Source organism: Salmo salar, chromosome ssa07 (assembly GCF_905237065.1).
Source record: "Salmo salar chromosome ssa07, Ssal_v3.1, whole genome shotgun sequence".
NCBI lineage: Eukaryota > Metazoa > Chordata > Actinopteri > Salmoniformes > Salmonidae > Salmo > Salmo salar.
The window spans coordinates 41733700-41760574 of record NC_059448.1 but is presented as its reverse complement, the minus strand read 5'-3'; the positions used below and the strand labels follow the sequence as shown (position 1 = coordinate 41760574).

At 43.6% G+C, this 26875-nt stretch overlaps 1 protein-coding gene across 1 annotated transcript; it reads left to right on the top strand.

Annotated features, from left to right (window-relative positions):
- Positions 1-250: 250 nt before the first annotated feature.
- Positions 251-25037, top strand: st4a1 (Sulfotransferase 4A1). Its single transcript, NM_001141831.1, is given in 7 exon segments — positions 251-534; positions 11111-11241; positions 12191-12271; positions 12359-12485; positions 12729-12823; positions 16659-16797; positions 24801-25037. Coding segments are annotated over 7 exon segments (855 nt in total). The 5' UTR covers positions 251-365; the 3' UTR covers positions 24914-25037.
- The last annotated feature ends 1838 nt before the right edge of the window (positions 25038-26875 follow it).

Sequence of the window (26875 nt, the reverse complement as noted above, 5' to 3'; positions counted from 1 at the left end):
CACGTAGAAATGGGAAAAACCTAATCTGTTGATTTTTAATTCCAAGAACAACAGCAGGCCTACCTGCATCATCTTCAATGCTTCATGTAGCCTATGCTTGAAAGCGTTCTTCTTCCGGCTACAAGAGACTAGTGAGCACGCGCGTGCTCCGCAACGGCGAACTGGTGCTGATGCTGAAGAGGAGGCGCGCGCATCACATGAGCGCATCGCATTACATCACTTTGCTACGACGTGATTGGCTGAAGGTCAATGCGTACTTCGCTCGCGGACTATCACGTCCTAGCCTAACCATATATCTCGACTCGAGATATTATCGCTCTCAAAATTGATTGCAAATATATTTTCATTTGGTGCCCGTTTTGAGGATGGCCGAGAGCGAGGCAGACACGCCAAGCACCCCGATAGAGTTTGAGAGCAAATACTTCGAGTTTGATGGAGTGCGACTTCCACCCTTCTGCAGAGGAAAGATGGAGGAGATCGCAAACTTCTCCCTCAGAAGTAGCGACATATGGATTGTCACGTATCCCAAGTCAGGTAAACAATATTGGCATGTGTTGATGCTATGCAATACGTTAGTGCAGTACCCTCACTAGATGCAGCATCCTGTAGGCTTGAGAATGCAGGGTCTTAGGTGTAGGTCTATAGTTGCTTTACATTTCTTTCGTCTTATTATGTCGTGTGTAATAAACGCAAATGTCTCCAGTTGAGTCCTTGTGAGTTTATTATTGCATTGTGTGCAGAGTTTCACTGGCCTATTGGGGAAGGGCGTCAATGTTTACCTCTCTCCACACATAGCCTGCAGCAGCCTAAATAACTTATCATGGGAACCTTCGAGTTACGTTAAACGCCTGCGCACTTCGCATTCATTCGCTGTTGACGTCTGTTATCGGAGGATACACAGACAATGTTTTGAATTTTCAGGCCTCGGGTTACTGTTTACATCCGTCTCTTTCTGTCTCAACCAGCTTGCTTTGCGCAGTGCTGTGCTGGTGCGGACCGGGCTACGCGGTGCTTGAGTGTGACGCACTTGTGTGTTGACAACCTGTGCTGGAGCAGAACTCGCGGCACGGGTGGGTCCTCCTGGTCACGTGACTAGGTGGACGTAAATATCCGTCTTCCCTCAAGTTCATTGTGGGAGTCAAATCTTTCAGAGACATATAGAGCAATTATTCCTTTAAATGTCTCTTCACTGTCCACACAGGATTCCAGCAGTGCCTATATCTGCATCTGCACGAGTAAAGTATTATGGGTAGGAGCAGTCTGGGTTGCTATGCTCCCTAGGCCTAGAAACAGATGCAGGCTGTCAGTCAGTGATCAGTGATGTTGTTCCCTACGATTATAGCACTGTAAGGGAGTGAATGTTATTTATAATAAGGGTTACATGGATAGAATCAGACCTCTGAAATGCAAATGGCTGGCCCTCCCTCCAGCTAAATATAGGACCTAACCCCTCCCTGAATGCTTGCAAAAAAACCCGGACCCTCCCCTGTACCCAAAATAAGAATTAAAACAAAGTGGATAGCAGAGAACATGTATACGTTTACCCTCACTTCTTGGACAAAGCAGGGTCTTAGATATGTCGTTTTAGATAGCGCACAGGGCTGCAGACCAGAAGGTTTTGGGTTCACAGACCACCGTGGACAAGAGTAGGGGTGGAAAGAGTAAAAGCATTGCATGAATGTGTCATTGCATAAAACTAACCTTTTATAAACATTTCATGCAATTCTACGCCACTTTACATATACTGCAGGCCCAAAAGTATGTGGACACCTGCTTATCAACCATCTCATTCCAAAATCATGGGTATTAATATTGGTTAGTCCTCCCTTTGCTGCTATAACAGCCTCCACTCTTCTGGGAAGGAGGCAGTTTGGAACTCGTTAGTGAGTGTCGTAACCGAGGACAGACAGGTTTTACACGCTACGCGCTTCAGCAGTCAGCGGTCCCGTTCTATGAGCTTGTGTGGCCGACCACTTCGCGGCTGAGCCGTTGTTGCTCCTAGATGTTTACCACTTCACAATAACAGCACTTACAGTTGACCAGGGCAGGTCTGGCAGGGCAGAAATGTGATGAACTGACTTGTTGGAAAGGTGGCATCCTATGACGGTGCCTGAGATCTTCAGAGTCACTGAGCTCTTCAGTAAGGCCATTCTACTGTCAATGTTTGTCTATGGAGATTGCATGGCTGTTTGCTCAGTTTTATACACCTGTCAGCAATGGGTGTGGCTGAAATAGCCGAATCCAGTAATTTGAAGGGGTGTCCACATACTTTTGAATATATAGGGTATCTTAGAAATATAACTTTGCTCTGTGCTGCTCCGAGCATGCACTTCATAGCCCATAGGCTATGGATCATTTTATTGAGACCACACTAAATAGCCTATAGGCGCACTTGATGTTGCCTGCCCAGTGGAGAATCAGAGATGAAGGGCAGCATTGGCCACACATCGATATATAGCCCAACATGCAAATAATTCTAAAACACAGAAATATTGTGATTTCATCAGTTACAAATTACATGACCCACCCCTACCCCATTTTCCTCCAGGTAACCATTCTGTAAATTTCGATCCCTAGTGACGCATTAGTCTAAGGCACTGCATCTCAGTGCAAGAGGCGTCACCACAGTCCCTGGTTCATTTCCAGGCTGTATCATATCCGTCCGTGATTGGGAGTCCCATAGGGGGGTGCACAATTGGACCAGCGTTGTCCTGGTTTGTCCTGGGTAGGCTGTCATTGTAAATAAGAATTTGTTCTTAACTGACTTTCCTAGTTAAATAAAGGTAAAATAAAAAAATAGAAATAAATAACGTGCCATTTATAGGGTTTGAAGAGTGGAACGTCAACTATAGGAAAGGTAAGACTAGATAGAGGCAGCATACAGGAGCTATTGAGGGAGAGCACAGTCCTTCCACGTGCAAGCGCACATAACCACGAATCTTCCTCAATCATGTCCATGTTGCAATAGGCTCGGGCCCATCAGAGAGAAGGGCGGGAGATGCACAATTCCCCGATGTCGACAACGCTTTCGGTGAAAATAAATGATCATTTTTCAAGTCCTGGTAAAATATGTAGTTGGTAAAGACATTGTACACAGGCTTGGGCAGTATACCGTATTTACCGTATACCGGGGTATTTGGAAATAGCCACTGGGTGGTTTTTCAATACAGTCAATACCATTTGTAGCTACTTTTTAACTAAATACCTGCAGTCAACTTGTGCAGTGCATTAGGAGATAAAGCAGATCACGTTCTTCATTTCACCTGTCACATTATTTTACATTATGAAGCTCATCATAGTTCCCCAGAACAGTTGAGCCAGTCATGTTTTTGTTTGTAAATAGCACAACGGGAGAAAGCAGGAGCAGGTAAGTCCAGCTGTGTATTGACAGGGGTTGCGTTTTATATTCAAAGTCAAGAGTATTTTTTTTTCCTTCAACAAAGAGGGACCAGGGACATGCAGCGATAGTTTTCCTTCACAGAAAATACATTAACGCAACACATTCAACAGAGTGATCAGGGACCAGGGACATGCAGCGATAGTTTTCCTTCACAGAAAATACATTAACGCAACACATTCAACAGAGTGATCAGGGACCAGGGACATGCAGCTATAGTTTTCCTTCACAGAAAATACATTAACGCAACACATTCAACAGAGTGATCAGGGACCAGGGACATGCAGCTATAGTTTTCCTTCACAGAAAATACATTAACGCAACACATTCAACAGAGTGATCAGGGACCAGGGACATGCAGCTATAGTTTTCCTTCACAGAAAATACATTAACGAAACCCATTCAACAGAAAATAGCTTCATTTTCAACAGATGACTGCAGAAGTGCAACGCTATTTGGCTGGCAGCCACACAAGGTATTTTTTGCAAAAACGATGCATGGCCATCATTTCTAATGTGAATCATAGATATAATGTAGCCATCTACACTTCCTAATGTTTTTATTAAAGTTCATCTTGAATTTTACCAGAGAAAAGTACCTGAGAAAAAATCTACACCTCAGTCAGAGCGCTATCTGCTGATAGAATGCCCATTCATCGATTATCATCCTAGTGGAGAAGTGTAACTGAAGCACAACATTTGTCTGACGCCGAGCAGAAATTACAAAGAGAAGCATTTTAGATTTGTGTTTATAAAAGACAGCAAGAGATATCTTACGTGTTTTATCTTTTTTTCCTGCTGTGAAAAATTACGAATTCTGTGTTAACGCAACCTCTAAGTTTAACTGGCAAGTTATCTAAGTAAGTTCATGAATTAATAAGGTGACGCGGGCATCATATTGTGTTAGCTTCCTGCCGTATTTGAGAAGTCAAAGCCCTTTGGGTGAGTTATCTGGACAGCTGCCACTGCTGTCTTTTGATTTCCTTGCGTTTCTTCTCCATTCTCGGCCTGTCTGCTTATCCCCCTTTTTCTCTGAGTAGAGCAGGCGACCCAAGACAGACACAGCTTGTACACATGCTGCTTCAGATCAGACAAGCATGCATCAAATCTTTGTTCATTTGTACAATGTCTCTCTTTCACATTCGCTTGTAAATGTTCAAACGCATCAAAAATAACCTTAAATATCTCCTACCTATACAGGTGAAGTTGGAAGTTTACATACACCTTAGCCAAATACATTTAAACTCAGTTTTTCACAATTCCTGACATTTAATCCTAGTAAAAATTCCCTGTCTTAGGTCAGTTAGGATCACCACTTTATTTTAAGAATGTGAAATGTCAGAATAATAGTAGAATGATTTATTTCAGCTTTCATTTCTTTCATATAACATTCTCAGTGGGTCCAACATTCACATACATTCAATTAGTATTTGGTAGCATTGCCTTTAAATTGTTTAACTTGGGTCAAACGTTTCGGGTAGCCTTCCACAAGCTACCCACAATAAGTTGGGGGAATTTTGGCTCATTCCTCCTGACAAAGCTGGTGTAACTGAGTCAGGTTTGTAGGCCTCCTTGCTCGCCCACGCTTTTTCATTTCTGCCCACAAATTTTCTATAGGACTGAGGTCAGGGCGTTGTGATGGCCACTCCAATACCTTGACTTTGTTATCCTTAAGCCATTTTGCCACAACTTTGGAAGTATGCTTGGGGTCATTGTCCATTTGGAAGACCCATTTGCGACCAAGCTTTAACTTCCTGACTGATGTCTGGAGATGTTGCTTCAATATATCCGTATCATTTTCCTACCTCATGATGCCATCTATTTTGTGAATTGCACCAGTCCCTCCTGCAGCATAGCACCCCCACAACACGATGCTGCCACCCCCATGCTTCACGGTTGGGATGGTGTTCTTCGGCTTGCAAGCCTCCCCCTTTTTCCTCCAAACATAACGATGGTCCTTATGGCCAAACAGTTCTATTTTTGTTTCATCAGACCAGAGGACATTTCTCCAAAATGTAAGATCTTTGTCCCCATGTGCAGTTGCAAACCCTAGTCTGACTTTTTTATGGCTGTTTTGGAGCAGTGGCTTCTTCCTTGCTGAGAGGCCTTTCAGGTTATGTCGATATAGGACTCGTTTTACTGTGGATATAGATACTTTTGTACCTGTTTCCTCCAGCATCTTCACAAGGTCCTTTGCTGTTGTTCCGGGATTGATTTGCACTTTTCGCACTAAAGTACGTTCATCTCTAGGAGACAGAACGCGCCTCCTTCCTGAGCGGTATAATGGCTACGTGGTCCCATGGTGTTTATATTTGCGTACTATTGTTTGTACAGATTAGCGTGGTACCTTCAGGCGTTTGGAAATGCCCAATGGTATGTTTTTACGTTTTTTGCCGCCCCCTTGTGTACTAACCGGTTATACCGTAAATCCTGGAATGAGAGAAGGACGGTATGATGATATGAAAAATCTGGGACCCGCACTTTATTTATTTATTTAACCTTTATTTAACCAGGTAGACTATTTGAGAACAAGTTCTCATTTACAACTGCGACCTGGCCAAGAATAAAGCAAAGCAGTTCGACACATAAAGCAACACAGAGTTACACATGGAATAAACAAACATAAAGTCAATAATATTGTAGAAAAAAAGTCTATATACAGTGTGTGCAAATGAGGTAAGATAAGGGAGGTAAAGCCAATAAATAGGCCATAGTGGCGAAGTAATTACAATATACCAATTAAACATTTGAGTGAATGATGTGCAGAAGATGAATGTGCAAGTAGAGATACTGGGGTGCAAAGGAGCAAGATAAATAAATACAGTATGGGGATAAGGTAGTTGGATGGGCTATTTACAGATGGGCTATGTACAGGTGCAGTGATCTGTGAGCTGCTCTGACAGCTGGTGCTTAAAGCTAATGAGGGAGATATGAGTCTCCAGCTTCAGTGATTTTTGCAGTTTGTTCCAGTCATTGGCAGCAGAGAACTGGAAGGAAAGGCGGCCAAAGGAGGAATTGGCTTTGGCGGTGACTAGTGAAATATACCTGCTGGAGCGCATGCTACGGGTGGGTGCTGCTATGGTGACCAGTGAGCTGAGATAAGGCGGGGCTTTACCTAGCAGAGAGTTGTAGATGACCTGGAGCCAGTGGGTTTGGCGATTAATATGAAGCGAGGGCCAGCCAACGAGAGCGTACAGGTAGCAATGGTGGGTAGTATATGGGGCTTTGGTGACAAAACGGATGGCACTGTGATAGACTGCATCCAATTTGTTGAGTAGTGTTGGAGGCTATTTTGTAAATGACATCGCCGAAGTCGAGGATCAGTAGGATGGTCAGTTTTACGAGGGTATGTTTGGCAGCATGAGTGAAGGATGCTTTGTTGCAAAATAGAAAGCCGATTCTAAAATAATTTTGGATTGGAGATGCTTAATGTGAGTCTGGAAGGAGAGTTTACAGTCTAACCAGACACCTAGGTATTTGTAGTTGTCCACATATTCTAAGTCAGAACCGTCCAGAGTAATGATGCTGGACGGGTGGGCAGGTGCAGGCAGCGATCGGTTGAAGAGCATGCATTTAGTTTTACTTGCATTTAAGGGCAGTTGGAGGCCACGGAAGGAGAGTTGTATGGCATTGAAGCTCGTCTGGAGGTTAGTTAACACAGTCTCCAAAGAAGGGCCAGAAGTATACAGAATGGTGTCGTCTGCGTAGAGGTGGATCAGAGAATCACCAGCAGCAAGAGCAACATCATTGAGAGAGAAGAGAGTCGGCCCGAGAATTGAACCCTGTGGCTGCCAGAGGTCCAGACAACAGGCCCTCCGATTTGACACACTGAACTCTATCAGAGAAGTAGTAGGTCGATGGATACGGCTGCACAGTAATGTCTCTTAATGATGGAGGTTATGATATTGTATAGGACCTTGAGCGTGGCTGAGGTGCACCCATGACCAGCTCTGAAACCAGATTGCATAGCGGAGAAGGTACAGTGGGATTCGAAATGGTCGGTAATCTGTTTGTTAACTTGGCTTTCGAAGACCTTAGAAAGGCAGGGTAGGATAGATATAGGTCTGTAGCAGTTTAGGTCTAGAGTGTCTCCCCCTATGAAGAGGGGGATGATCGCGGCAGCTTTCCAATCTTTGGGAATCTCAGACGATACGAAAGAGAGGTTGAACAGGCTAGTAATAGGGGTTGCAACAATTTTGGCAGATAATTTTGGAAAGAGAGGGTCCAGATTGTCTAGCCCGGCTGATTTGTAGGGGTCCAGATTTTGCAGCTCTTTCAGAACATCAGTTATCTGAATTTGGGTGAAGGAGACATGGGGAGGCTTGGACGAGTTGCTGTGGGGGGGGGGTGGTGCCGGGCAGTTGACCGGGGTAGGGGTAGCCAGGTGGAAAGCCATAGAAAAATGCTTATTGCACTACCCAAGTGGACAGTCAATACTCACTGTTCGCCTGTCCGACAGCCAAGGGCGTAACTTTGTGTTGTTGGGGGGGAGGGGAGAGTTCAGATGATTTTGGCTATTCTTCAAATTATGTCATTTCTCATTAAGTTAAGAATATCATTCTGTATCTTAGGGCTAGTGTAATCATGGTTGCGCCTCTTTAACCAGCTCTGAAGGACTTTGTCGTCTTATGCCTTTTAAAAGTTCCTAAAGATTTTCATGTTCTTCCTCATGACCTCTTAAGGCCTCACCATGTCTTGCGAAGAACATCACTGAACCTACAATTTTCATTAGACAATGTCTTGCTTCCTCTTCTTGTCTGGCTAAAGCAGTAGATAACTGTGAGTCCACAGGGTTTGATTTTTGTGAACTCTTTTAGCATGATCTGAAAACCTCCCAATAGTCTTCTTCCAATTTCTGAAGCCTGGTGCTAGCTAAGGTTAGCTAGAATTGCCAAACTAGCATTGCAGCATTCAGTGTAAAACTATACTGCACAAAAATATAAACACAACATGTTAAGTGTTGGTCCCATGTTTCATGAGCTGAAATAAAAGATCCCAGAAATGTTCCATACGCACAAAAAACATATTTCTATCGAATTTCGTGCTCCAATTTATTTACATCCCTGTTCGTGAGCATTTCTTCTTGGCCAAGATAATCCATCCACCTGACATGTGTGGCATATCAAGAAACTGATTAAACAGCATGATCATTACACAGGTGCACCTTGTGCTGGGGACAATAAAAGGCAGGGTCTGAGTTTTTGCCAAAGCGTGACCTCTTATTCAGAAAAACTTTGGAAAACCCCCTTTAAGAGGCACTGTAATGGAGCCAGCGGGAATCTTGAAACCACTTCGCTTGAAATGACAAAACTCTGTCAGCTCACTTTGGGATGTGGTTGGTTTGGCTTTGTGCTGGTGCTGATGTCGATAACTTCTATTTGTTCGGTGGCTCTGCCCCTGTCATCTGTGCTCAACTGGTCCCTGACTTGTGGCTCAGTCCCCTTCAACAAACATGACAACAAACAGTCTTACTTTCTATTGCCAAAATAGATGGGCCTTTCTATTGCCGAAATATGAATAAACTTAAACAATAATACATCTACAAAGCATGTCTTATAGGACTACATTTAAATATTTAATTTGTGTGTTCACCATTGTTTCTTCACCACTACATTCCAAATTCTCACCTGATGACCTATTCGTCCTCTCCCCGCCTCAACATGGGCAATGCTCTCTCTCTCTCGCTCTCTCCACTGACTGTCTCTGTCCCCTGCCATGACAACAATATGAAATCAGAACCTAGGCAACAACTGTTTTGTTTTAGCACTTGGACTTAGTCAGCGAAGATGAGTAGTTGAACTGATAGTTCCAATCTGTGTGTGATGTAAATTGCTGGTCAAAGTGCTTTACCCGACTGCCTTATAACACAAATTCCAAGTACTCACCTGATGACCTGTTCGTCCTCTCCCTGTCTCAACATGGGTGGTGCTCTCTCTCTCTCACTCTCTATTGCCTGTCTTTGAACCGTGCCATAATAATTTGATCAAATACCATTGTATTACAAAAATGGCTGACCTGAACAATGATGGGGATAACTTATTACCATGAATTAGATTCTGATTTATTAGCTAAATCATTTATTTACTGTCTGGCAAAATATGTATAGCTAGCTAGCTGACTACATATTACCAGTCCATTATGAATTGTAGTGTAGTGCGCTAGCTAGCTATGTAGCCATTCATTCTTTTACAATTCTCTGCAAAATAAAACGTATATCCTTTTTTCCTCTTTGGCATTGGTACTTCCATTAGGAGCACTAGCTACTTTTTCACAAGGTTTAACACGGACTCACTGAGTGCTGCTCATCTGAAACTGCAGTGGAAAAGGAAAAGGGGAAGATCCAGATACTGTGCTAGCTTTGGTGCTAGCTTAGCTACCTACCTAGCTAAGGTTAGCTAGCTAAAATAGCCAAACTAGCATTGCAGCATTCGGTATAAAACTATACTGCACAAAAATATAAACACAACATGTTTAGTCTTGGTCCCATGTTTCATGAGCTGAAATAAAAGATCCCAGAAATGTTCCATACACACAGAAAGCACATTTCTCCCACATTTTGTGCAGCAATTTGTTTACATCCCTATAGTGAGCATTTATCCTTTGCCAAGATAATCCATCCACCTGACAAGTGTGGCATATCAATAAGCTGATTAAACAGCATGATCATTATACAGGAGCACCTTGTGCTGGGGACAATAAAAGGCCACTCAAAAATGTGCAGTTTTGTCACACAGCACAATGCGACAGATGTCTCAAGTTTTGAGGGAGCGGGCAATTGGCATGCTGACTGCAGGAATGTCCACCAGAGCTGTTGCCACTGAATGTAATGTTAATTTCTCTACCATAAGCTGCCTACAACGTAGTTTTAGAGAATTTGGCAGTACGTCAAACCGGCCTCACAACCGCAGACCACGTATAGCATCGTGTGGGCGAGAGGTTTGCTGATTGTGAACAGAGTGCCCCATGGTGTTGGTGAGGTTGTGCCATTCATCTGTCCCCATCACCTCATGTTTCAGCATGATAATGCACGGCCCATGTCGCAAGGATATGTACACAATTCCTGGAAGCTGTAAATGTCCCAGTTCGTCAATGGCCTGCATACTCACCAGACATGTTACCCATTGAGCATGTTTGGGATGCTCTGGATTGACGTGTATGACAGTGTGTTCCAGTTCCCGCCAATATCCAGCAACTTTGCATTGCCATTGAAGATGAGTGGGACAACATTCCACAGGCAACAATCCACAGCCTGATTAACTATATGTGAAGGAGATGTTTTGCGTTGCATGAGGCAAATGGTGGTCACACCAGATACTGACTGGTTTTCTGATCCACGCCCCTAGCTTTTTTTAAAGGTATCTGTGACCAACAGATGCATATCTGTATTCCCAGTCATGTGAAATAAATAGATGATGGCCTTTATTTCAATTGACAAATTTCCTTATATGAACTGTAGCTCAGAAAAACTTTGAAATTGTTGCATGTTGCGTTTATATTTTTGTTCCGTGTAGATCATTTGGGGTGTGAGGTTGGTAAATGTTTGCTAAACATAGCACTATAATGGTGTATTTTGGGCTGTACATTTTTCCCTCATTGGTGTGATTTTTCGTTTAGACAAACGACTACCCATTTACTTTTTCATCTTGATTCTCTCCTTCTCCTCTCTACCTTTCGCTCACCATCTCTCTCCTACCCCCCCCCCTCTCTCTCTCAGGTACCAGTCTCCTTCAGGAAGTGGTGTATCTGGTGAGTCAGGGGGCGGAACCAGATGAGATTGGCCTGATGAACATCGATGATCAGCTTCCTGTTCTGGAGTACCCTCAGCCTGGCCTAGACATCATACAGGTAGGCCTACAGCACTGAGTATTACTACTGTTCTGGAGTACCCTCAGCCTGTCCTAGACATTATACAGGTAGGCCTACAGCACTGAGTATTACTACTGTTCTGGAGTACCATCAGCCTAGCCATCATACAGGTAGGCCTACAGCACTGAGTATTACTACTGTTCTGGAGTACCCTCAGCCTGGCCTAGACATCATACAGGTAGGACTACAGCACTGAGTATTACTACTGTTCTGGAGTACCATCAGCCTAGCCATCATACAGGTAGGCCTACAGCACTGAATATTACTACTGTTCTGGAGTACCCTCAGCCTGTCCTAGACATTATACAGGTAGACCTACAGCACTGAGTATTACTACTGTTCTGGAGTACCCTCAGCCTGGCCTAGACATCATACAGGTAGGTCTACAGCACTGAGTATTACTTGTGTTCTGGAGTACCCTCAGCCTGGCCTAGACATCATACAGGTAGGTCTACAGCACTGAGTATTACTACTGTTCTGGAGTACCCTCAGCCTGGCCTAGACATCATACAGGTAGGTCTACAGCACTGAGTATTACTTGTGTTCTGGAGTACCCTCAGCCTGGCCTAGACATCATACAGGTAGGTCTACAGCACTGAGTATTACTACTGTTCTGGAGTACCCTCAGCCTGGCCTAGACATCATACAGGTAGGCCTACAGCACTGAGTAGTACTGCTGTTCTGGAGTACCCTCAGCCTGGCCTAGACATCATACAGGTATTCCTACAGTACTGAGTATTATTACTTCCTGATCCTGAATCACTTGCTTGTAAAACAGACGGGTACAGTTAACCAAAACACTCAGCCCACCACATGCAGCACCATATTTCAATGCAAAGCAAGAAATGGATGAGGTGTTTTTCTGCTCCTTGTTTTATACCGTCTCTGTTCCCAATGTTATGATGATGTTTCCTCTATGTTTTCCCAGGAATTGACGTCTCCTCGTCTGATCAAAAGCCACCTGCCCTACCGCTTCCTGCCTACAGCCATGCACAATGGAGAGTCCAAGGTTAGAGAACACTTCAGTTGGTTTGTATAATGTTTGTATAATGTTTTCATGTATTCAATCCTAATTGTCTATGTGGTTCTCCTGTAGGTGATCTACATGGCGAGGAACCCTAAAGATCTTGTGGTGTCTTACTACCAGTTCCACCGCTCCCTCAGAACCATGAGCTACCGCGGAACCTTCCAGGAGTTCTGCAGACGCTTCATGAACGACAAGCGTGAGTGTCAGAGTTCAGGGTTCACCCGCCCAGGTGTGCAGGGGGTGTCACTATTCATCATGTGTCCTCTGTCTACACTGGGTGGCTAACAGGGAGGCCTGGCATTATTTTGGCGATAAGGAACTGATCAGGCCAGGTTGCGTGAAGAGGGAAGAGAAAGCCTAATCACCTGGGGAAACTCACTAAACTCTCTCCACCTATATATCTCTCTCTCCCCCCCTTCTTTTAATCTCTGTCTCATAGTGGGATATGGTTCCTGGTTTGAGCATGTGCAGGAGTTCTGGGAGCATCGCATGGACTCGAATGTCATTTTCCTGAAATATGAAGACATGTACAAGGTAAAAAAAGCTTTCCTCCCTAGCTCTCGCTCTCTCCCTCCATCACTCGGCTATATCTACTGTCTACCATATATCTAACTAACACCAAACCTTACCAGAACCTCCACCCTCTATCCTAGAGATACAGTGAGTAGTCAGCCGCTAAAACCCACCATAAGTTCATTCTGGAAGCTTCTAACAGGCCAAGTTTGGCCCTGCTTTGGGTGGTCTTGCTCTATCCTATCCCAAACCAATGTCACTCTAACTTTACCCATACCACCTAACCCCTATGATAATCGTACCACCCTCAGAGCAACGTGGCAACCAGAGTTCCGGTCTATGGAACATAACTGTAACTGTACTCTCACTGGGGCAGAATGGGGCCAAATCAATAGTGTTGTTTGCTGTTCCAAAGGTCCCTGCAGGGCTGCATTGCACAGAAACACACACACACACACGCATGCATGCTCTTATGCTCACATACGCACACACACAACACCCGCCCAGAAACACAGTGTGTTCTTATTAGGAATAATTTGCAAACATGAACATTTATACAGTATATACATTAGCAAGCCTTCCAAGACATGATCTTATTCACTATCACTCAAAGTGACTATCACTGTTACGACATAGTTACAGCATTGACACTGTTGGGGGCAAGTAGCTCATGTAACCTACCTTTCTTAGAAAGCAAACAGGTTACAGTTTTTCTCAATCGCGTACAAGCAATTTTTTTTTTTTAATAATGTTGTCGACTTCCAAAATAGAGTTCAAAAGAGAGAGAACTCTGTGGCCTTTTGCAAAAGAGTGAATGCGTTTTAGGAAATGAAGTTGCCTCCTCAAAACATAAATACATTCATCAAAATGATATTACACCGTCAACATTTCAGATTGATCGAAAAAGAACACGACTGCCTGCAAAAAGATTAACGCAACCATACTTATCTATTGAGTCCAAGCAGGCACTACAGAAAGTTAGTCTGTCTAATAAAAATCCAAGTAGATCAATACATTTTCTTTGCAGTCACTAAAAAGGAAGTACAACTATCCAAAGGTGCAGAATTATGGGATATTACTCTCCTTTTATGCATATTACACCAAACAATTTCATACACAAATATTATTCCTGATAAAAAAATGTAAGAAATAAGCACATTCATCGATATCATCACAATTCAGTTCCATGTATTCAATACAAAGGCTAGTTTGCTCATTTCTATATAGACTTCCCATTGGTGCGCAGAAACACTATCCGCAAGTTTCCTCCGACACGTTGGTGCGGCTGGCTTCCGGGTTAAGCGAGCAGTGCAGCTTGGCAGGGTCGTGTTCCCGGAGGACGCACGGCTCTCGACCTTCGCCTCTCCCGAGTCCGTAGGAGAGTTGCAGCGATGAGACAAGACTGTAACTACCAATTGGATATCACAAAATTGGGGAGAAAAAGGGGTAAAAAAATAAACAAATAAATGTAAATAAAAAAGGTGAATACAATGGGGGAACACAACTATGAATGTATAGGCCTCCATCATCACCATATCAAAGTTCTTTCAAAGTTCACAATGTGGAAGAAGATGACTTATGGGTAACCCAACTTCATGCTCTGCATCTCTGCAGGTCAACAATATTGTAACAATTAGACAGTCCCCATTTCCTCGATCTTTCCATATATTGGTATTATATTGTACATTTAGAATTTTGTGCAGTAGTATTTACTGATTGCCAGAAACAGTGAACACAATTGCACACGTTTCTCTTCTGACGAAAACAATGCGTTAAATTCTATGAACAAAACTTAACAGTGACTTTTGTGTTCACTGACGACAAAAGTTGGTCTAAGAAATGCAAGTCAGTTACTAAGGCAAGAACATGATCAGACGTTCTGTAAATGTATTTGAGCGTTTGATCATTGCTGTTCTGCTGTAGATACGTTTCAACACAGATCCAAAAATGGCTTGAATGCAATTGAGAAAAACGGTAACATGTATGTCAAGGGTATTTTGCTGAGCAAGTGTGTTATATACGGATAAGAAAACTTCTGTTTCTATAGAAAGAAAAAAGGAACTGTGGTCAAAGTTTATAACCGTCCACATAGACAGACAGAAATTCAGCCTCTTTATTGCAAGGCAATGAAACTCCAACGTATAACCGCTAGATAACGCATAGAAGGATCTGTGCAAGTGTCTAGATGACATAATCAGATGTTCGGAGTCAGAGTTCAACCCCCACTCTGTCTGAGATGTAGGGGAGAGTGGAGGAAGTTGAGCCGCTTTTTACATTCAGCATCACTCCGTCAAGGGAAATATAGTATTCTTTCTAACAAAGATTTCTACATATATTTCAGGACGTTGTGTATCCCTGGAAATAATCAGAATACATGGAAACATTACAGTTTTGAAAACATAGCTTGTCCAAAAAAAGTGGACTCTTGGCTCAACTTACCTCATACCCGGGGTAAGATGTGCCAACAGAGACCTCTTATTTTGGACAAGCGGAACAGGGTAAGTTAAGCCGCCTACAAATGTCTGTACTGAATTAAATATTGCCACTACATTTTTATAACCATGTCTATCTTTATTTCCCAAACAAAATTCAACACAATCACTTTTTGTCTTTTAATCATTTTAAGCATATTTTAACACAGGCTTAACACCTAACAAACATGTTGTAGTTTTTACCGCTGTTACCTCATATCCCAGCGATAATGCCTTATATTTTTGTTCAGTATATTTTGTGAAATGATACATTTTGTGTATGGTTTCCTAGAAACAAGAAAACCGTACCACTTTGGCTCAACTTACCCCACTCCCCCCTATAAATACAGCCCGACTACCTTGTCACAGTGGTGTGACTGGGTTGTATATGGAATAGAAAGTACTGCAACCCGCCCCATACTGCCTATTAATAAGACATTATCATATTCTAGCTCATAGGTCATTTGGGAGTGATAAGAAGAGATCATTTGGTACAGCCACCTCATAAATGATTGGCACTCTTGATAAAGATGAGCAAAAAAGACTGTATAAAATAAATAATACAAATACTGAGCTATATGGTATACTCCAAAAATGTATTATTTTATATTGCTCAGAGAAATAGATTTTGTTTAACAAGTAATAATATGATTTCTCAAATAGATAGGTAGGTGTCAAAATTATTGGCACCCCTAAATATATATATTTTTATAAATCTGCATTAACGTTCAACTTTTTTTGTTTAGTCTCAGCTTAAAGTGCAATTAGCAGTAGAAACAATAACAAAGCCGTCACCCCACCCCTGATTTTGGTAAAAAGCTGAGGGATGGGGCTGGAGAAATGTAACCACTCTCAAATTCATAGACAAAGCTATGGATGAAAGGACTGGCGGTCCATGGTATCAAAATTCTATTTTTAATCATGTTTTGAAGCTGTATAGTGTTTGTTAAAAATGTATTTTTTTACAAACGGAGTAAAACAAGTTTATATATTGGTTTCTGATGGGATACGGCAGTTGAACTACGCTCATGAGGCATTTATAAGTTATATTCTTCAATAATCAATGGGCACATATAATGAATTCAGAAGTCCAAAAATGTATGTAGCAACTGCTGATTGCCCCTTTAAGGAACTGTATTGTGGCCTTCCATGCCTTCCTGTTTCACTGGGGTGTAAAAATGAGGTAACATGCATGTAAAATGCCAATCATTTTGGAGGAGACGAAATATAATTACTATTTTATTTGAATTTCTCTCTCTCTCTCTCTCTCTCTCTCTCTCTCTCTCTCTCTCTCTCTCTCTCTCTCTCTCTCTCTCTCTCTCTCTCTCTCTCTCTCTCTCTCTCTCTCTCTCTCTCTCTCTCTCTCTCTCTCTCTCTCTCTCCAGGACCTGGGGACATTGGTGGGGCAGCTGGCGAGATTCCTGGGTGTCTCGTGTGACAAGGCCCAGCTGGAGACCATGGTGGAGAGCTGCAACCAGCTCATAGAGCAGTGCTGCAACTCAGAAGCCCTCTCCATCTGCAGGGGTGAGACCCTCTCCATCTGCAGAAGGGGGAGAGGGGGGAGGGATGGGGGAGAGAGAAATAGAGGGGGTAGGGAGAGAAGGAAGGGAGGGAGAAAGAGGGAGCAAGAGATATGGGGGAGTGGGAGAGAGATAGGGAAGCACAGAGGTAGAGAGCGAGGAAGAGAAAGAGAGGGATAGAGGGATAGAGGAAAGGAAGATAAGGATGAAAGAAAACGGAAGCGAGGGGTAGTCAGTCACTAAAGATAAGATAGCCAAGGAATGATCATTACGGAGGAAGGCAGAGATTTCCGAACATCTCCCGATGACAGAGTTGAATAAGTAAAGAGATCTGTAAGGTTACTGAAGCATTGTGTGCTTTGTGCCGTAAAGTGAATGGAAAGGGTGAAAGCTGTGTGCCAAGAGGGACTGTAACCTAACGTGTGTACTGTATGTCAACTCCAACCTTTTTACACACAGACACACACACACACACACACACACACACACACACACACACACACACACACACACACACACACACACACACACACACACACACACACACACACACACACACACACACACACACACACTGTACTTGGTGTACTGTATTTGCTAAACTGATGTGACCAGACTCTCTCTAGCCCCATTCATGGCTTTGCTGCTCGTATCATATACATTGTTTAGGCTATTATTAGACACTCACAAGCCTAGACACAAGCATGCTTGCAGTGCATCACATGGTGTACTCAGATAGAAAAGGGGGAACAGAGAGGGAAAGAGAGAACAACAGAGAGAGAGAGAGACAAAGAAAGAGGATATCAGAACGGAGAGTGTGTGAGCCTCAGCCGTACACCAAAATACAGCAACCTGGTATGTGTCCACTGCTGTATGCATCCGGATGTACATTCTTCAAAACATATAGAATATGTTCATATGGCTTTATAGCACTGCTAACCCTGGGGGAACGTATGTCCTGGCCGGCTGAGGATGAGTCAACCTAGACCAGATTTGTATGTAGGCTATGTAGAACAGTTACATAATATGTGTTTGTGTGTAGTCTATATCTTTAAGCAATGATCCAGGGCCAGTTTAGTTGTTTGGCTCATAATGGTGAAGGTTAGCACTGGTTTGCGGAAGGCTGATCCTGGGTCTGTTAGGGGCAGAGAGTAACTAGAGCTTTATTGTAGCAAACCGCAGATCATGAATCAGTTGTACATACCCCAGCAGTAACATAAACCTTCAAAGGAATAGGGAATATCGCACTCTGGACCATTCATTAAGGCATTTCCATGTACTCCTATTTTTACTCTGCAATGCCTCCCTGTGGTTAAACATAGTAATTACAGCTCAGTGATTTCTGGCACAAGGAGTTGCACCTTACTGTTCAGTTTGGAAATCCGTTCACATTTGTTGTACTTTTTCTTGCATTATGATTTATGAATGTCATTTTAATATAATTATAATATATTCCATTTTTTCATTTTGATCATTGTAGATTTTTGTTATGTTGTTTTTCCTTATGATTTGTTGTCAGATTTGTCTTGTTTTCTCCATGTTCTGTTTCTTTTAGTGCAGGACCCCTAGCCTCTGGCCTGGTGCTGGTCTAACACACAGCCTTGAGCTAATAGGGCCATAAACACTCATTCCTATACACACTACTGGAGGACAGGTGAGTCCATGTCTGTAGACATAGGCATATGTACATAGGCCCAAAATGATTGGCACTCTTGATAGATGAGCAAAAAAGACTGTATCAAATAAATAATACACATACTGAGTTATATGGTGTACTCCAAAAATTGGGGAAATTCTTTGATGGTAATACCATTTCTCAGAGAAAGAGATTTTCTGTCAAAAAGATAGGGGTCAAAATTATTGGCAGCCCTGTTTTCGACACCTTTCAATACTTCACCTTGTGCGGATATCGGCCCTGAGCCTTTTTCTAAAATGTTTTATGAGATTGGAGGACACATTTGGAGTGATCTTAGACCATTCCTCCATACAACTTCTTTCCAGATGCTTGATATCCATCGTCTGCTCTTATGGATTGCCCTCTTCAATTCAAACCACAGGTTTTCCATGGGGTTCAAATCTGTAGACTGAGATGGCCATTGAACAATATTGATTTAGCTGTCAATGAACCATTTCTTTGTGGATTTTGATGTGTCCTTGGTGTTATTGTCTTGCTAGAAGATCCACTTGCAGCCAAGTTTCAGCCTCCTGGCAGAGGCAGCCAGGTTTTTGGCAAAAATGTCCTGGTACTGGGTAAAGTTCATGATGCTGGGTAAAGTTCATGATGCTGTTGATCTTAACAAAGGACCTAGGACCAGTGGAAGCAAAATAGCCCCATAACATCAAAGATCCACCACCATATTGTATAGGAAGGATGGGGTTATTTTCTGCTTATACAGCCTTATTTCGACTCCAAACTGGTATGCGTGGCCAAAGAGCTCTATTTTCATGTATTCTGACCATAGCACCGGTTCCAATCCAAGTACCAATGCCAAACTCCCGGAATTTACATTCGTTGGATAACTTGAAAATAGAGCTCTTTGGCTACGCACACCAGTGGTGGGTTTGGCGCCGAAATAAGGATGCAAAGCAGAAGAGAACCCCATACTTGGATGTATGAGATGATGCCGCATTAGATAGCGGCCGTTTTACGAGCTGACAAATTCTGCTATTTTGTGTTTTCTTATGCTGATCGTAACTTTTATTGGACATAATGTCTCCGCCATCATTTCCTATGGCCGAAAACGTCTTCTGGACATCAGAACAGCGATCACTAACCTCGATTTGGATGAAGGTTTCTACTTCAGCGAGTCGGCAGCTCTAGATATTCTGCACCCTAGGTTAAGAGTAGGGGGAGGGTGTGTCTCTTAGTTAAGAGCAGCTGGTGCGCATTCTCTAATGTTAGTCCCGAGTTTTTGCTCGCCTGAGTTAGAAAACCTAATAAGCCGCAGACCATGCTACTTACCAAGAGAGTTTTCATCTATATTTTTTCGACGCTGTCTATTTACCACCATAAACCGATGCAGGCACTATGACAGCATGCAACGAGCTGTACAGGGCCATAAGCAAATACACATCCAGAGGCGACAAACCCTTGATCACCTTTACTCCACACACAGAAATGCATACAAGGCCCTCCCTTTGTGTCACGTCCTGACCCTTGTAAGATGTCATTTTCTATAGTAGAGTAGGTCAGGGAGTGACGGGGTGTTTTTGGGTGGTTATACATTTTAGTCATTTAGCAGATGCTCTTATCCAGAGCGACTTACAGTAGTGAATGCATACATTTCATACATTTTTCATACAATTTTTTTTTCTCGTACTGGTCCCCTGTGGGAATCGAACCCACAACCCTGGCGTTGCAAACACCATGCTCTACCAACTGAGCCACATGGGACTTGTTATGTGTTTCTATGTTATTTTTCTAGGTTTCTATTTGTATGTTGGGGTTGTTGGGATGATTTCCAATTAGAGGCAGCCGGTTCATGTTGTCTCTAATTGGAGATCATATTTATGTAGGGGGTTTTTCCATTTGTGGGTTGTTCATTTTTGAGCAGTATTATTTTCTCTGCATCTCGGGTTTTGTTGTTACAAGTATTTTGGTGTGTTGCAAACGTTTCACGGAATAAATAAATATGTGGAACTACAACCATGCTGCGCGTTTGTCCGATCCTTTGAACAGCCGTGACAGAACAACCCACCACAAAAGGACCAAGCAGCGTGGTAGGGATCAGCTGGAGGAATGGACGTGGGAGGAGATTTTGGATGGGAATGGACCCTGGAGGCAGGCTGGGGAGTATCGTCACCCGAGGGAGGAAATTGAAGCAGCAAAAAGGGAGTGACGATACTACGAGGCGCTATATCCACCAAGAGGCAAGGTTGAGAGGGGGCATACGGGGAGTTTGGCAATGTCAGAGGGAGACCTGAGCCAACTTCCCGTGCTTACCATGAAGAGCTGTGGAGTGAACCGGAGCCAGTCAGAGAGTCGAGCGCAGAGTTCGACGCAAGATTCCAGAGAGAGGTGCTGGCGTTAAGAGCGCTGCGGAGCGGGCGTGCTGAGGAGCGAGTGGATGAACGAGCACTGGGTTATGGTGTGATGCGCTCTATATCGCCCATACGCACTCACAGCCCGGTGCGCTCGGTGCAAGCTCCTCACCGGTGTTGGGCTAAGATGGGCATTCAGCCAGGAAGGAGTAGGCCTGCTCAGCATGCCTGGTCTCCAGTTCACCTCCATAGCCCAGTACGTCCTGTGCCTCCTTCCCGCACTCGCCCTGAGGTGCGTGTTACCAGTCTGGCGCCACCCAGGCCAGTTCCACGCATCAGACCTCCAGTGCGCATGTCCAGTCTGGAGTGTCCTGTTCCTGCTCCCTGCACTCGTCCTGAGGCGCGTGTTACCAGTCTGGCGTCACCTAGGCAAGACCCACGCATCAGACCTCCTGTGCGCATGCCCAGTCCGGAGTGTCCTGTTCCTGCTCCCTGCACTCGTCCTGAGGTGTGGGTTACCAGTCTGGCGCCACCCATGCCAGTCCCACGCATCAGGATTCCAGTGCACATTCCCAGTCCAGAGCTTCCGGCGACAGTTCCCCGTCCAGAGCTTCCAGCGACAGTTCCCCGTCCAGAGCTTCCGGCGACAGTTCCCCATCCAGAGCTTCCGGCGACGTTTTTCAGTCCGGAACCTTCTGAGATGGCCTACAGTCCGGAACCTACTGAGACGGCCTACAGTCCGGAACCTACTGAGACGGCCTACAGTCCGGAACCTACTGAGACGGCTGCTGGAGGATCGGAGGGATAGTAAGGTTCTGGGTTTAGCACTAGAGCCGCCATAGACATTTGTCACCCTCCCTACCCTCCCTTTGTGTTTTGTGGTTGTTTTTTTTTTTTTTTTGTTTTTGTTTGCATTCGGAGTCTGCACCTTTGGGGGGGGGGGGTACTGTCACGTCCTGACCCTTGTAAGATGTCATTTTCTATAGTAGAGTAGGTCAGGGCGTGATAGGGGGTGTTTTTGGGTGGTTTTCTTGTTATCTGTTTCTATGTTGTTTTTCTAGGTTTCTATTTCTATGTTGGGGTTGTTGAGATGATCTCCAATTAGAGGCAGCCGGTTCTCGTTGTCACTAATTGGAGATCATATTTATGTAGGGGGGTTTTCCATTTGTGTTTGTGGGTTGTTAATTTTTGAGTAGTGTTATTTTCTCTGCATCACGGTTTGTTGTTTTGTTGGTACAAGTATTTTGGTGCGTTGCAAACATTTCACGGAATAAATAAATATGTGGAACTACAACCTTGCTGCGCATTGGTCCGATCCTTTGAACATCCATGACACTTTGGAAAATCTGATCAAATCATAATCCTCCTGATTCCTGCTTACAAACAAAAACTCCCAACAGGAAGTACCATGTGACACGCACAATACGGAAGTGGTCCGATGAAGCGGATGCTAAGCTACAGGACTGTTTTGCTAGCACAGACTGGAATATGTTCCAGGATTCATCCGAGAACATTGAGGAGTTTACCACATCAGTGGCTTCATTAATAAGTACATTGATGACGTCGCCCCAACAGTGACCCTTACGTACAGAGCATTCAGAAATTATTCAGACCCCTTGACTTTTTCCACATTTTCTTATGTTACAGCCTTATTCTAAAATGTATTAAATCATTTTTTCCCCTCATCAATCTACACACAATACCCCATAATGACAAAGCAAGAACTGAAATATCACATTTACATAAGTATTCAGAAACTTTACTAAGTACTTTGTGGAAGCACATTTGGCAGCGATTACAGCCTTGAGTCTTCTTGGGTATGATGCTACAAGCTTGGCACACCTGTATCTGGAGAGTTTCTCCCATTCTTCTCTGCAGATCCTCTCAAGCTCTGTCAGGTTGGATGGGGAGTGTCACCGCACAGCTATTTTCAGGTTTCTCCAGAGATGGTCAATCGGGTTCAAGTCCAGGCTCTGGCTGGGCCACTCAAGGACATTCAGAGACTTGTCCCGAAGCCACTCCTGCATTGTTTTGGCTGTGTGCTTAAGGTTGTTGTCCTGTTGGAAGGTGAACCTTCACCCCCAGTCTGAGGTCCTGAGCACTCTGAAGCAGGTTTTCATCAAGGATCTCTCTGTACTTTGCTCCGTTCATCTTTCCCTTGATCCTGACTAGTCTCCCATTCCCTGCTGCTGAGAAACATCCCCACAGCATGATGCTTCCTCCACCATGCTTCACCGTAGGGATGGTGCCAGGTTTCCTCCAGAAGTGACGCTTGGCATTCAGGCCAAAGTGTTCAATCTTGGTTTCATCAGACCAGAGAATTTTGTTTTTCATGGTCTGAGAGTCCTTTAGGTGCCTTTTAGCAAACTCCAAGCAGACTGTCATGTGCCTTTTACTGATGAGTGGCTTCCATCTGATTGATTGGTGGAGTGCTGCAGAGATGGTTGTCCTTCTTGAAGGTTCTCCCATCTCTACAGAGGAACTATGGAGCTCTGTCAGAGTGACCATCGCATTCTTGTTTTACCTCCTTGATCAAGGCCCTTCTCCCCTGATTGCTCAGTTTGGCTGGGCAGCCAGCTCTAGATAGAGTTGGTGGTTCCAAAACTTCTTCCATTTAAGAATGATGAAGGCCACTGTGTTCTTGAGGACCTTCAATGCCCCGAATCTGTGCCTCGACACGATCCTGTCTCGGAGCGCTACGGACAATTCCTTCGACATCATGGCTTGGTTTTTGCTCTGACATGTACTGTCAACTGTGAGACCTTATATAGACGGGTGTGTGCCTTTGCAAATCATGTCCAATCAATTGAATTTACAACAGGTGGACTCCAATCAAGTTGTAGAAACATCTCAAGGATGATCAATGGAAACAGGATGCGCCTGAGCTCAATTTCGAGTCTCATAGAAAAGGGTCTGAATACTTATGTAAATAAGGCAATTCTGTTTTTTAGTTTTAATGAATTTGCAAACATTTCAAAAAACATGTTTTTGTTTTGTCGTTATGGGGTATTGTGTGTAGATTGACGAGTGAAGGGGTCTGAATACTTCCTGAATACACCGTATGTACATATCTACCTCCATTACCTCGAAACCCTGCACATCGACCTGGTACTGGTACCCTGTGTATATAGCAAAGTTATTGTTACTCATTGTGTATCTATTCCTTGTGTTATTATCTTTCTACTATTGTTTCTATTTTCACTCTGCATTGTTGAGAAGGGCCGTAAGCATTTAACTTCAATTCTACACCTGTTTACCAAGCGTGTGACAAATTACATTTTATTTTTTATTTGATTTGATTACCTACAGTAAATATGTTGTTGTATCTTTGACGGTATGGGGCTATTTAGCTAAATATAACTTGTTAAACAAAATCTCTTTGAGCAATTGTTTTAGTATAAAATAATATAATTTACCCCCAAAAATATGCATACAATATAGCTGTAAGGGCTGTCGTCATGGAGAGAAGAAGACCATGGTGCAGCGGAGTTAGTGTTCATGATTTAATTCAAAAAGAACACTGGAACACTACAAAACAAGAAAACACCGACAGCTCAACAGCACTGACAGCTGAAACACAACTGAACAGAAACAATTACCCACAACCACAAAGACAAACACACACTACTATATAGGACTCCCAATCAAAGGCAACTCAACACACCTGCCTTCAATTGGGAGTCCAACAACCAACTCACACGTAACAAAAATCTCTGCCACGTCCTGACCAAAACAACTACAATTGCTCCCTCTGCTGGTCAGGACGTGACAATAGCTCTGTATTTGTATTATTTGTTTCGTACAGTCTTTTTTGCTCATCTCTATCGAGGGTGATTATGGACCTCACTGTACACGGTTGGGAGTCATAAGGAAGCATAGATAGCCTATGAGCTGATCAATATGCAATAAAGAAGGTTTCAAAATGATAACATTCATATTGACTGCTGACCATTCCTCTCGGCCATTCGTCTCATTCATAGCTAAAACAGAAGTGATGTATGACCATGTGACTCTTTCTTCTGTCAGGTCGAGTGGGACTGTGGCAGGACATCTTCACCGTGTCTATGAATGACAAGTTTGACACGGTGTATAGACAGAAGATGGGCAAGTCTGACCTGACCTTTGACTTCGGCCTGTGAGGACCGGACCGACTGACCACAACGACACGACCACGGACTACACTCCTCCTTCTGCTGCCTAAACACCGTACACTCCTCTGCCTCTCTTCATCACTCAATAAATCAATCAATCAATGAATCAATCAATCACGTTTTGGATATACTGTATATATCAATCGCTCCACCAGCAAAGTATAGCTGTCAATCAACACACCAATCAATCAATATAAAGAGTGCATCCTTCAAAAGCTTACAAATCAATTTTGATTCATCAATCAAGCGGTCAGTTTCTCAGCCAATAAGCGAGATCCTGTTTTAGCCCAATGTGGCACAGATTCCATCCCCCACCCCCATCTATGTCCCCCCTCTCTCCGCCCATCATCCCATTCCTCTTCAGTATGTACCCCTAAGTATGTATGTGTATATACCAGTGCTCTTTAGCAAGTTGTGTATGTGGCAGTGGCCCCAAGCCTGAGGGAAACGCATGGAAGCTTGTGGCGTCGTCGCCAAACCTGTACAGAGGAAGCTTACATGTCTCGTTCAACACTTGACGTTGAGACAGTGTTGTTATGTTTTTTAAACGCTGTATGAATGCTATGGTGGGGAATCATAAGGCCAGCCCAGAGTCAAGTATAGAGACCACCCATGATTGCCCTTTGATACAGAGCAAGTGTTCCATTTTAGCTGTATCCTGGTCAGTTCGTACTTTACCTAGTCCTTCCTTTTAGCACACGTTTCTCACTTTCAGTACATTACATAGCTTGTTTGTTACAAAAAGGCTTTCAATGGGCATTAGCTTAATCAGCACTAGACTTTTTGTATCAACCTTTCTTGCCGAGGTGAATGGGGAATGTGTGTGTGTGTGTGTGTGCGCGTGTGTGTGCGTGCGCGTGTGTGTGTACATGCTGGTGTGTGAGCAAAATCACAAAAATGACACATCACAACCGCCTTTTATATCAGTTCTGTTTGTTTATGCTGCTAAAGTGATGCCTTTCTCTGTCCTCAGACCCATAGCCACCTATAGAGACAACACAGTATCCCTCCATGTTACCAGCATTCTCTGTGTGCTCTCCCCCAAGTACATGTAGACCCTTTTCTCTTCCATTGCTTGCATCTCCTTCTCTCCTCCTCCTCCTCCTCTTCCTCCCTGCTGTAAATGCCCCCAGAGAGACCAGTAGACACCCCCCCCCCAACCCCTCTGCTCTGCTGGACACTTGTGAATGTCTTCATTGATGTGGAGGTAACATCCACAACAGACCCCTCCCACAGGCTCAGGTCTCTGCTTTAGGACATCCCTCTTACCTTCTCTCTCTCTCTCTCTCTCTCTCTCTCTCTCTCTGTCTGTATCTCTCTATCGATTCAATTCAATTGGCTTTAGATACATGTGTTTACATTGCCAAAGCAAGTGGAATAGACAATAAACAAAAAGGGAAATTAACTCTCTTGTCAGCTTTTTCTCTCATTCTCTCTGTTTACGACCGCTGGCAATCCTGCTGCAGCCCACCTCTACAAGGGTAATGGTGTGTACTGTTTGTTTGGTTTTTATATGCCTGTAGGGTTGTCCTAACCTGGGTATAATGCATCGTGCTTTACATGCTTGCTTGCTGGTTTATTAATACAGTTATGTCTTCAGGACAATTGTGTGTGTGATGTCTTCAATGCACTTGCATTATTTGCTAGCAATTTTGAGTCAAAGTATAAATGTTGGTACTTCCGTTGACAACCTCCCTCTGCTCAAGCCATGTGGTTCCCTCTCAACTGTTGCACACTCAAAACGCTCAACTCTGGTTGAAACTCGCAGTCCAGACCTGCTCTTACCATATACTGGAGCTGCTTATTTTCTTTTTCTTTTTCACGCACTTTGAGATTTTTTTTTTTAATGAAAAGCACTCTAGAAGTTGAATCCATTATTATTATTACTATTATTACAATAAGTTAACACTAGGTCTACCAACCCTAGACATCTACACTATCACAATAGTC